Raw genomic sequence first — 12,739 nt, forward strand, 5'->3', positions numbered from 1 at the left:
TTACCCCACTTTTTGCTGGTGTCAGTATGTTTTTGTGACTATTCTGACTGGGACTGATTAGTGTGCCTTGATACTGCAGGCTCGCCAACAGCTATACTGCTCACACTTCCCTCCTCAGTTTCTATTACTGACCCTGCAGCCCTAAATCCTGCATTTGCAGTTTACATCTATTTTATTTTGTTTGATATTTGGGCCAGGCTCCTTGCTACATTACCACCAGGTTGGGTTAGCTCAACCTATATGATATCAGTTTCCTGACACATACTTGAAGTGCCTGTAGCCCACCTTTCAACAGAACTTTCAAATGTTTATAGGAGATTGTTCATGTGTCCCTGTTGATGCCTGTGCACTGCCGACTCTTGAATCATTTATGTAGACATATCCTTAATAGCCATTGTAAATTCTTTGAAGCCAGATCTATTGGCTGATTAACCTTTGGAAATTGTTCTAATTAATTTTGCTACCCACGTACTCAATTTAGAGGTAAACTTGTGCGGTTTTATTTGAACTTTCAACATAGATTACTCTTATATATGGATTTGTGTTAGATTTGGGGAGGTTTCCTGGACTTCACCAATATTGGACCCAACCGTAGGTTTTAAAGTCCTTCATTCTCCTTCTACGATGGGAAGGGATGATGTTGGAGGAGTAAAAGAAACTGCAGAGAGAGCAGCAGTTGGAATTGGGTCTCCTAATGCAGGGGTGGTGTATTGCAGATTAGTTGGATTATCTGGCTGTGTAGAAATTGGACTAGCATGCCTACAGTTTCTGCTCCTATGTGACAGGAGTAATCACTAACATTCTCTGTATCTGTTCGGGTTGTATGAGTAGATTGTGCTTTTGTAGATAACAAATATTGCAAATAGTGTTAGAGTAGTTTGGATTTTACAGATTGTAATTTTGTTATAAAGTATGCCAATTTGAATATATGTTTGTTGCTAAAGTAACAGCTACATTTGAAATATATTTAGCATTTACAATGTATTTTAGATAGGTCACCAAGTTCCAAAGGCATTTTATTAGGTAAGCCTTGGTGTTAGACACATGGGGGCCCATTAGGATGACGGGCGGATTGCCCCTGCCAGGCTGGCGGTAGCCACCGCCGGCCTGGCGGGGGCAATCCGCCCGCCATCCTCTCATGAATGCCCCCGCCATATTAGTATGGCGGGTGGGACCGCGGCGGACGGAAAGACCGTCCGCCGCTTTTCCACCCCGGTCACCTTGCGGCCGGGGCGGAAAAGGTTTAATATGGTGGCGGTGTGTATTAGACACCGCCAGCCATATTACGATGGGCTGTGTCAGATGCCTTTAAAGGCATGCGGTCTTCACTTTGGGGCCCCCTGCGGGCCCCCAAAGTGAAGGAGGGGTGGGGGGTGCACACATTTACATAAACAAAGCGGCAGGAACCGCGCGGTGCCAGCCACTTTGTTTATGTAAATGCGTCACATGCATGTTTAGCATTGTGGCGGGCGGTGCTGAGTGCACCGCCCGCCACAATGCTAAACATGCAGGATGCGCCCGCCACAGTGGCGGGCGCATCCTAATACCCCTCACGGGACCCCCGCGCTTATGGCGGGCGGTCCCAATCACCGATGGGATGGCGGGCAGACTAAGTCCGCCCGCTATCCTAATGGACCCCATGGTCTGCAATATCCACAGTGCATTGTACTGGTCAAAATATAAATCCGAAATGGATTACTTAACTATGAATGTCCACTAGTGTTTAACACAAATGTATACTACTTACTAAATAAACATCATGTAATTACCACAGCTGTAGGTTCATTTAATTTTTTTAATTTATTATACTTTTTTAACAATAATATATTGGCCTAAGTAAAGTGTAATTAACTGACCTGAAGAATCAGATATAGGGGCTGATGTTTCAATACGGTTTACTGTAGAGATGGATTCAGGTTGAGAGGTGCTCTTGGCTGATTCTTCCAAAGGTAGAGACTGTGGCTCTGTACTTGGTCCCAAACCTGGGGCTGCAGCCTCCTGTCTCCTTGATGACACATTCTTTTTGGGGCAAAGACACAGGTAGAACCACCGCTTCCTGATTTCTTCAACAGACCTTTTGGTGACAACCACAGCATTTATTATTTGCTGTACCCTGAGCCAAATTTGTTTTGTTGCCTCAGGTGCAGATTTGCCAAGCAGCTTTTTATGTTCTGATACACTCTCCTCCACAAGAATTGTCAGGTCTTGGTCACAAAATGTGCACTTCCACTTCCTGCCAACCTCTTCTTTTGACTCTGGATGGACATGGTGGATTTTATTCCTTCTATAATGGGAGAAAAGTTATCTTTCTGCTGTGAAGCTGAAAGTGAAGGTGCTTCCTTAAATGGGTGAGGTAATCACTCGCTGCCTAGGTGAGAGTCGCCATTTGCGACTACTAGCAGCAAGCAGTTGACAATGCAGTATTTAAAAATTGTGAATACTTATGAATCACTATTTCATGAAAGATAATGTACTTAAATCATATTTAACGATTCCTAATTTGCAATTAATATGTTTTGCTAACTCACTCACTAAACATCATTTTCATACAAGAGAGCCTAATTTATTTAAAGAAAAATGGTGGAAGTAAGCAAGTGAGTGCACTGGGCATTCTGAGTTAGACATCCACAGACTGTCATCATACTTTATATGTAATCATATAGCATTAGAACGTTTCAAAAACCCAGTTGAAAGGGGATCTTTTATCTTTTTTAAAGAAGATCAGTGAGCATCTGGAGATTGGGAAAAAGAGAGTTTTAGAATATTTGTCTTTAGTCTGCTCTCCATGTTTAGAGCCCTATCTCTCCTTCTTTTTTTGTCACTCAAAAATGTTTTATCTTATTAGATTCAGGTACAGCATTGCACATTTCATGGTCTCTTACCCTCGCAAAGTTTATTGTGATGCTAAACTTGAACCATCTCCTTGTGACTCTAAATCTGTTCAGAACATGTTGTAAATATCAGGAAGGGCAGCCCGGCCTTGTATCATCTCCAGCTTTTGACAATGAATACTCATTGTTAATGGTGTATGGATACATTTCTACAGCAGTCCGTTTACGGAATCTAGTTGGGAAATTATTTCATTTACTCGTAAACTGCACTTTTATTGAATTCACTGCTACTACTACACCATGCTCCCGTCACAGGTCTTATGGTTTTATTTGAGCCCTAATGAATTACCTCTGAATATCATGTTTTTATGAGGGTATAGCGCTGTTTTAGCTTTATATTTTTACTTTCTGTAGGCTGATTTATGACCATTGTTATACATTTAAATTTTTGTCTACAATTAGAATAGTGATTTGCTGCTAAATTATAAAATACTATTGTATTTCCTTGTTTACACTGCCTATCATGAATTTTTATTACTGTGAATTTTATTATATATTTGTTTGTTTCTTTTTTAAATTTTAATGTCTTCTTTTATGGTCTCAAAAAGAAACGAATAAATAATATTTCGCTTGACCAGAACATAATTTAGTAAGGGGCTGCATTACAATAAGTTATGAAATATAGTCACTACTTGTAAATGTCAGTCAATCAAGCATATTTTGTGCAACATCACAAATATATTCATAAAACTCAATACACATGTAAATAATATAAACTATTAATAAATAAAAGTATGTTTAAAATAAATACATCAAGTTTTAAAATAATATATTACAATCATTTACTAACTCATGAGAGTCATTACTCATTTTGGCACCAATACATGAATCTATCATAGCAGCAAGATGTGGAACATGATAAATACTACTAGTCTTCTCTTCTCCATAAAATGACACAGTGGTTTAACAATCATTTCTCTTACTTGGATGTTCTTGTACTGATTCTTTTCCTTTTCCTTTCTCAGAGATAGCCTGTTGAAATCGTTTATATCCTGTTTGAAAATAAGAAATGTGAATCAGTATTATCAAAAACACTTTTTCTTTCACCTAAATACCAATTTTATTAAGAGTTCAAGAAAAATACTACAAATACTTGTGTATTCTCACATCTGCTAACATTCAGTATTCCTTTCAAGATGTTTTCACCGATTAATTGTTCGTACACTTATCACCTTTCTATTTATGTACTCAAGTGTGCCAGATATTTTTGAATATCACAATAGATTCGAGAAACATATATTTGTCACAATGCTGCTGTGTACGTTTTTTGCTTAAATTTCAAATATAACTGAGGAAATTAAGTTTGTGTTGAATAGGCCTAGCTAAGTCAAAATTACTTTTTCCAGAGCTAAACCCAATTTCCACTACTTTTTCGAGGTTCTCTTTTTTTAGGCTTATCAGCTCTTTCTCTTTTCTTTCCTTTTCCCCTTGTGAATAACACTGTAAATATTCAGAAAAAACCACCACCATCTAACCCTATCGTATCCTGTTAAATATGACAGTATGACTACAAACCTTGATATTTCAGATGAAATTCTCCTAAGAACTTCTCAACCAAGTGAAACTGAAAATGGAATTTTTCTACAGGAGTTAACAAAATTTGTCGTTGCAAATTACTGCAAATTCGCACAACACTATTATGTACTTGAAGGGATGATAAGGTAGCATTGCTCTATAAAAAATATTGCTCTTCGTAGATACTGTTTTAAAAAACTGCCTGTTAAAAAGAGCTTGAAAGAGCACCAAATTCGTATAACTCAGCAAAAACCTGAACTGAACAACTTTATTTAGTCCATGTAAAATATCTTTCCATACTAATCTATATCTATACTACTATTATATAGAGATAACTGTATCCTTTGAGCCAGGTAAACTCGAAAAGTACACCATCAATCCAAACACCCAAGACTTATTTGAAAACCTCAGGGCAAGCAGAAGGACATAGGCTATATAAAAATAAAAAATATACGTTGTTTAAAACATTTAGAAATAAAAATAAAGTAGTGCCTTGCAAGTAGCGCCGGCCGCGACGTCTGCGTGATGACATCGGGAGCGTGGGGAGGAGCGGCGTTCAGGAGCAACAGGAAGAGCGGAGGACATGAGCGCGGGGACGAGCGACGGTCAAGCGGTGAGGAGCAGCGAGAAGCGGAGGAGCAGTGGAGCGGTAAAATCAGCAGCGCGGGGAGGAGCGCCGGGTGAGGTAAGCGAAGCAGCCAAGAGCCGCGGGTGCGCACCGAGTGACGGGCGGAGGGACGGGCGGGAGCCATGAGTGCACACAAGCCCAAAATGCTGCCCCCATCCCCCTTCTGCCCCGGGCAATGCCGGCGGGTGAGATAAGTGAAGCAGCCAAGAGCCGTGGGTGCGCACAGAGGGACGGGCGGAGGAACGGGCGGGAGCCATGAGTGCACGCAAGCCTGAAATGCTGCCTCCAGCCCCCTTCTGCCCCAGGCAATGCTGGGGCATGCTGCTAGTACTAATATAATAAAGAGAGAGCCCAAACCTTTGAGGCAGGTAATCTCAGGAACCACAGCACCAATCACAACACCCAATACAGCGTTGGAAAGGGCAGTTGCAGCCGAAGGACATAGGCTATGCAGACGCCCACCATATACATTTAAAAGGTAAAAGAACCGTGCCAGCAAAGTAGTCCCTTGTGGGCGTGTCTGCGTTGTGCTGTGGGTGTGTGCTGGGGGCGTGACAAACGCTGGGGGCGTGTGGTACATTCCGCCCTTCATGCCATGTCTCATATCGTGTGCTGTGGGCGTGTGCTGGGGGCGTGTGCGGGGCGCGGGATTACAGGAAAAAAAAGCGAGAGTTGTGCCCAATATTTCATTGATTTTTCTTCCCAGGTTCTGTACATTCCAGCTCTGGGTGTCCACCCTGCTCCCTTTAACCCCTTCCACGCTCATGACGAGCTAGGCTCGTCATGAGGTAGCCTCCTCGCACGCTCATGACGAGCCCAGCTCGTCATGTAACATGCACTTTACAGATTCCCAGCGTACGGGCGGAATTCCGCCCGCACGCATCAGGTTAAATACCCCTGCACCCCATAATCATAACCCACCCTTACTCCTTAAAATACCCCAACACCCTTAAACACTAACCCATCTTACCCCTATAAATCTACCCTGTACCCCAAAACCCAAACCTATCCCTAAACCCTAAAAATACCCCTGTACCCCAAATCCCAAACCTAGCCCTGAACCCTATAAATACCCCTGTACCTCAAAACCCAAACCTACCCCTGAACCCTAAAAATACCCATGTACCCCAAAACACAAACCTAGCCCTGAACCCTAAAAATACCCCTGTACCCCAAAACCCAAACCTACCCTTGAACCCTAAAATACCCCTGTACCCCAAAACCCAAACCTACCCCATAACCCTAAAAATACCCTTGTACCCCAAAACACGAACCTAGCCCTGAACCCTAAAAATACCCCTGTACCCCAAAACCCAAACCTACCCTTGAACCCTAAAATACCCCTGTACCCCAAAACCCAAACCTAGCCCTGAATCCTTAAAATACCCCTGTACCCCAAAACCCAAACCTACCCCTGAACCCTAAAAATACCCCTGTACCCCAAAACCCAAACCTAGCCCTGAACCATAAAAATAACCCTGTACCCCAAAACCCAAACCTACCCCAGAACCCTAAAATACCCCTGAGCCCCAAAACCAAAACCTAGCCCTGAACCCTAAAAATACCCCTGTACCCCAAAACCCAAACCTACCCCTGAACCCTAAAAATACCCCTATACCCCAAAACCCAAACCTAGCCCTGAACCCTAAAAATACCCCTGTACCCCAAAACCCATACCTATCCCTAAACCCTAAAACTGCCACTGTACCCCATAACCCAAAACTATATCTGAACCCTTAAAATACCCAAACACCCCAAAACATATACCTCAGTACCCCAAAACATATACCCCTATACCCATACTTATCTTATCCAAACATTAAAAAAACATGTTTTTGCCATTCATGCATTTACAACAAATTTCGTTGTAAATGTATGCGTGGTAAAAGCATATAAAATGTAATGCCATGCGTTATAATGGCATTGCGGAGTCATGGTACTTCCGTAATGAAAGTATGCGGAGTGATGGTATGCGGAAAGAAAGTTGCGGAATAATGGGTGTTTATCCTCCCCCGATAAGTACATTGGTGGCACGGCGGCCCACATCTCCAGCAACATACTCATTTTTTTTCACCACCGATTTGAAAAATGCACAGGTGTCTCTCATTGATGGCCAGTACCGACATACACTTTTAGACACACCTCCCGCCACAAGTTCTAGAATTGCGAACTTTAGAGCTGGGGAGTTACGTTCGAATCTCGGCATCAGCTCAACATCCTGTGATTCCAGGCAAATCGCTTTGCCTCCCCGTGCCTACCACAAATGAATGTGTTCTTCTGTAATGTAAATTGTGCTCATGCCATGTTGTCGAGTTCGCGCTATATAATATTGCAAGGAAAAATAAAGTAGGGAAACTCGAGTTCATACACTACTGAACGCGCACTCTTAAGTGCATCAGCAGTGCACTGTGAATCGGAGCGTTTCACAGGCCTGTCGCAGATAAGAAATGCTATCAAAACGAAATCCTAAAAAACAATATACTACTGGACGGCAGCAATTCATACCCGGACAACGTCGGGACGGGCTGCTAGTATACAAATAAAGGACTTACACATTCTGGGGATGTCAGCTCCTCAGCTTCACATTTTCCTGGCATCCTGCTAACAAACAAACTAAAGTCATGCACTTCCCTGGCACCTGCAGATTCACTGGCTCATTTTCTATCATCAGATACCTGAAAGGATGTATGCTGTTAGGTATTCAGACAAAATATCGAGTTGGAAATGTCGACTTACACAAATATCGAGTTGGAAATATCGTGACACAGAAATATCGACAGCAAAAATATCATAGTCAAAATTATCGAATTTAAGGTAAGAAATATTGGTTCAAAAATATAAAAGTCATGAATATCATTTGCAAAAATATAGTTGTTTAAAATATAGTTTTTTAAATTAGTGTTATGCATATTAGTTTATATTTTAAATGTATGTGATGTATGTTTATGGTTTTTATTATATATCGGTTACATTTTTAGTAATTATCAATTATATTTTATTTAAATGTTGCATTTTTTAGTTCCGTAGATGATTATGGGTTTTTAGGGAAATAGGGTGGAAAGTAATTTAATTATAAAAGATTAATTAATGATTATTTTTTATTTATTAATATTTATTTTTATATTGTTAATTGTGGGAAGGCAGTTATTTGTAATTAATTATTTTTTGGTTAATTAATGTGAATTCATTAATTGATAATTAATTATGGTAATTGTGTAAAAAACAAATTAGGTGTAGGTGTAGGTTGTGGGGTTTATAGGGGTAATGGGTGTGAAGTAATTTATTTGTGATTAATTAATAATTTGTTGTTAATTTATATTATTTAATAGATAGAAGAATAATTATGAAAATGTTGTAATTAATTTTAGGTGCAGGCTGTGGGGTATATAGGGGTAAAGGGTTGGAAGTAATTTTTGTTAAATTAATTAATAATTAGTTGCTCATTTATTTTAAATAATTGATTGTAAATTACTTATGGAAATTGTTTAATTAATGTTAGGTGTGGGTTGTGGGGTTAAAGGGGCAAAGGGTGGGAAGTGATTTATTTTTAATTAACTAATTAATAATGTATTCTTAATTAATATTGATTAATTAATTGAAAATTAAATATGGAAATTGTGTAATTTATTGTAGGTGTGGGTTGTGAGGTTTATAGGGGTAAAGGATGGGAAGTAATTTATTTTTTACTAATTAATAATTCATTGATCATTAATATCAAATAAATAACTGATATTTAAGGTAACTTTATATTTTTATATTTTTTGTGGGGGGTTTACTTTTTTGGGGAAAAGGGTGGGGAATAAATTAATTTTACTTACTTTATAATTATTTGTTAAATACTATTAGTGTTTTAATTGAAAATAAGTTTAAATTTTGTAATTATTTTTTTTACAAGTGTGGAAAGTTTACTCATTTTTATGAGGTTTAATTTGTTTTTTAATTAATGATATTTCTTTAATTGATAATTATGTTAATTATGTAAGTACATTTAAAAAAAGTTGGATGTGGGTCGTGAATTTGTGGTGTTATAGGGTAATAAATAAAAAAAAAGTAAATTTACGTAATAACTACTGTTTTTGTTTCTAAATAATTTCTAATTAAAAATAATTATTTGTTTGCAAATTATTTTTTATTTTATTTTGTATAATATTTGTAGGTATTTGTCATATGCATTTAACATTATATTTTTTTAAATTAGTAATAATAAATATATTTTTATTTTCTTTAAAAAAAAAATGTTTTGTTGTTGTTAATATTTAGTTTGTTTTTAATTTTAAAGTGACTGGAGTGAGAATATTAATTGCTACTCCTCCGGAATCCAACGCTTTCCCTACTGTTGCACTGATTGGAGCGGGTATAATACATTTTGTCCCACCACTATCCAATACTTTCCCTACTGTCGCACTCACTGGAAAGGGAATAGGATTTTTTACCCCTCTGTTATTTATCACTTTCTCTACTGTTGCTGTCATTGGAATGTAAATAGTCTTTTTCCCCCTCCGCTGTCCAACACTTTTCCTACGGTTAAAACGATTGGAGTGGGAATAGTACATTTTGGCCGTCCACAATCCAACAATTTACCTACTGTTGCACTGACTGGAGTAGGAATAGTAATGTTTTACCACTTTGGTATCCACCGCTTTTGTTACTGTTGTACACATTAGAGTGGGAATTGTCATTTTTACCCCTCTGCTATCCAACCCTTTCCATACTGTTATACTTATTGGAGTGAGAATAGTAATTTTTACCCCTCCACTATCCAAGACTTTTCCTATTGTTGCGCTCACTGGAGTGGGAATAGTAATTTTTGCCCCTCTTGTGTATATTTGCCCCTCTGCTAACAAAACACTTTCCCTACTGTTGCACTGACTGGAGCCAGAATAGTAAATTGTATCCCTCCGCTATACAACACTTTCCCTACTGTAGAATTCACTGGAGTGGGAATAGTACGTTTTACCCCTCCGCTATCCAACACTTACCCTACTGTTGCTCTCACAGGAGTGGGAATAAATTTGTAACCGTCTGCTATCCAACACTTTTCCTACTATTACACTCACTGGGGTGGGAATAGTAATTTTTACCCCTCTGGAATTCAACACTTTCCCTATTGTTGCAATCACTGGAGTGGGAATAGTAATTTTTACCCCTCTCCAATGCAACACTCTTCCTACTGATGCACTGGCTGGAGGGGTAAATGTAAGTTTAAAGATTTTTAAATAGTTTAAAGTTTTAATTTATAATAGAATGTTTTATAAAAATAGATTTCATGTTATTGGTATATATAGATATATATATATATGTATATTTGTATGTGTATATATTTATACTAGCAGCCCGTCCCGACGTTGTCCGGGTATGAAATAGAATGTGTGTAATGTGTGTATTTGGCAAGGGCAATTTATTTTAAAATCTCGCGGTAGACAACATTTTTTGTTTCATTAGAATCGGGACGGAGAAGGCCCAGCTGCAGCCCTGGTTGATGTTAGCAGGCGCATGTAATTGGTGTAGTGATCCGCCGCCTGATCCCGGCTACAGCCCTGGTTGATGTTAGCAGGCGCGTGTAATGTTGTTGAATGAGAGAATTATCAGCCGCAGGTAAATCCGTTTAATGAGAGAGTTGAGTGACAGCGAGTAGGAGAGGCTGCAGTAATTGTCCCCGCAGACAAGCTCATTTGCGTGTTCCCCCGCTTGAGGCCCATATGCAGGCCTGTTTGATATTAGCAGGCGCGTGTTCCCCCGCTTGAGGCCCAGTGGCAGCCCTGGTTGATGTTATCAGGCGCGTGTAATTAGTGTACTGATCCGCCGCCTGAGCCCGGCTAGAGCCCTGGTTGATGGTAGCAGGCGCGTGTAATTTTGTTGAATGAGAGAGTTCAGTAACAGCGCGCATTAGAGGCTGCAGTAATGTTACTTACCATGCCTCCAGCTGAACGTGTTTGTCACGCCCCCAGCACACGGCCACAGCAGACGATCTTCTGATTAATGTACGACCAACATGGCATGAAGGGCGGAACGTAGCACACGCCCCCAGCATTTTCTCACGCCCCCAGTGTGCCCCTTAATGCGGCGCAATTGCGTTCACATGGCATGAAAGCCGGACACACGCCCCCAGTGTTTCTCACGCCCCCAGCGTGTCACGCCCCCAGTGTGCCCCTTGATGCTGCGCAGCAACGTGATTGGCACTTGTATGTATGACTCACATGGCATGAAGGGCGGCCACACGCCCCCAGCGTTTGTCACGCCCGAGCTTTTGTCATGCCCCAGCACACGCCCACAGCCCATGTTATAACGGCTGTACCACATGCCCCCAGCGTTAGTCACGCCCACAGCACAACGCAGACACGCCCACAAGGGACTACTTTGCTGGCACGGTTCTTTTACCTTTTAAATGTATATGGTGGCCGTCTGCATAGCCTATGTCCTTCTGCTGCAACTGCCCTTTCCAACGCTGCATTGGGTGTTGTGATTGGTGCTGTGGTTACTGAGATTACCCGCCTCAAAGGTTTGTGCTCTCTCTTTATAATATTAGTATGGATGTATATATATATATATACTACTCCTTGGAGGCGAAACGCGTCATGGCGGCAGCGCTGGCAACTATGAAATAAATATCACTTGTTTGCACCAGCAACTATTGGGTTCACTCTTCGTCATTTTGGATGTTTGCAGTGGCAGTCTGCAGTGTGGCGATCTTCCAAAATATATATATATATGTATATATATATATATATATATATATATATATATATATATATATATATATATATATATATATATAACCTACTGGCGGTCGCCAGTAGGTAGTTATAGTTAGGACCTAGCTACCATAGGAAATCCGCAACATTCAATTGGGAATAACTTTGGCGCCGGTTGAGGAATTTGCATGTAATTTTCCAAACTTTAGGCCAGCTCCGCTCTGCTCCTTCCCTGAAAGTTTAGGGGGGATTCGTGAAGTGGGGGCCGAGAAAAAAGGGGGGTCCCAAAACATGTTTTCCCCATGTAAATTTCCATAGGACGAATAGCCAAGGCTACAGCCCGAACCGCTGAACGGAATTACACCAAACTTTGCAAAATTGTAGGGACTGGTACGCAGAAGTGCCTTTGCTATATTTGGAGAAAATTGCTCCAGTGTTTTTTTTTTAAAATTAACTTCAAAAGCACATATATCTATAGGCGCGCTCCGAGCGCTCACCGGTACGCGTTCTTGGGAGCGCACCCGGTGCACCACGGAAGTGCGTGAGCGGAAAGCTGATTGGCTCTCGGGTGTCTGACAACATTCTAAACAGTCCAGAGAGTCCGCCATCTTGTGTCTCGGTAAAATCGAGACAGAAGAGGTGAAAAAAAAAGGGGGGAAATTATTAAAAGGGGGCAGGGTAGACACCCCCTGACCCCCTAGGTTTTCTGAGGGGGACCTAGAAGGACCCTGAAGGGCTAAAAAACATTTTATTTTTTATTTTCGCGGGGTAAGCGCTGGGTGCGTTCCCATGTACGCTTCCCGGTACGCGCACCCTGAGCGCACCACGGTGAAAAACAGTGTAAAAATTTAGAGTAAAAAAATAATTTAGAGTGCTTAGAGGTAGGGTAGCTCTGAAAAGAGCTGTTGTGTTATGTGGGTGTTTTTTGTACGTACAAGTAGGTACCAATGCAGAGTCTCAAATTCAAGAGGAAGACTCTATTCCCCTCATCTGTAAAATGTACCCCATCTCTC

General features: G+C 40.6%; 1 protein-coding gene across 4 annotated transcripts in view; it reads right to left on the minus strand.

Annotated features, from left to right (window-relative positions):
• Positions 1–12,739, minus strand: part of VIT (vitrin) — a 1,808,828-nt gene that overhangs the window by 627,643 nt on the left and 1,168,446 nt on the right. For all 4 annotated transcript variants that reach the window (XM_078648825.1, XM_078648826.1, XM_078648823.1 and 1 more), the window contains one exon: positions 3,815–3,883. In XM_078648825.1, the coding sequence (XP_078504951.1) occupies positions 3,815–3,883 (69 nt within the window). The remainder of the gene's footprint in view (positions 1–3,814; positions 3,884–12,739) is intronic.

This window comes from Lissotriton helveticus, chromosome 6 (genome assembly GCF_964261635.1).
Source record: "Lissotriton helveticus chromosome 6, aLisHel1.1, whole genome shotgun sequence".
Classification (NCBI taxonomy): domain Eukaryota; kingdom Metazoa; phylum Chordata; class Amphibia; order Caudata; family Salamandridae; genus Lissotriton; species Lissotriton helveticus.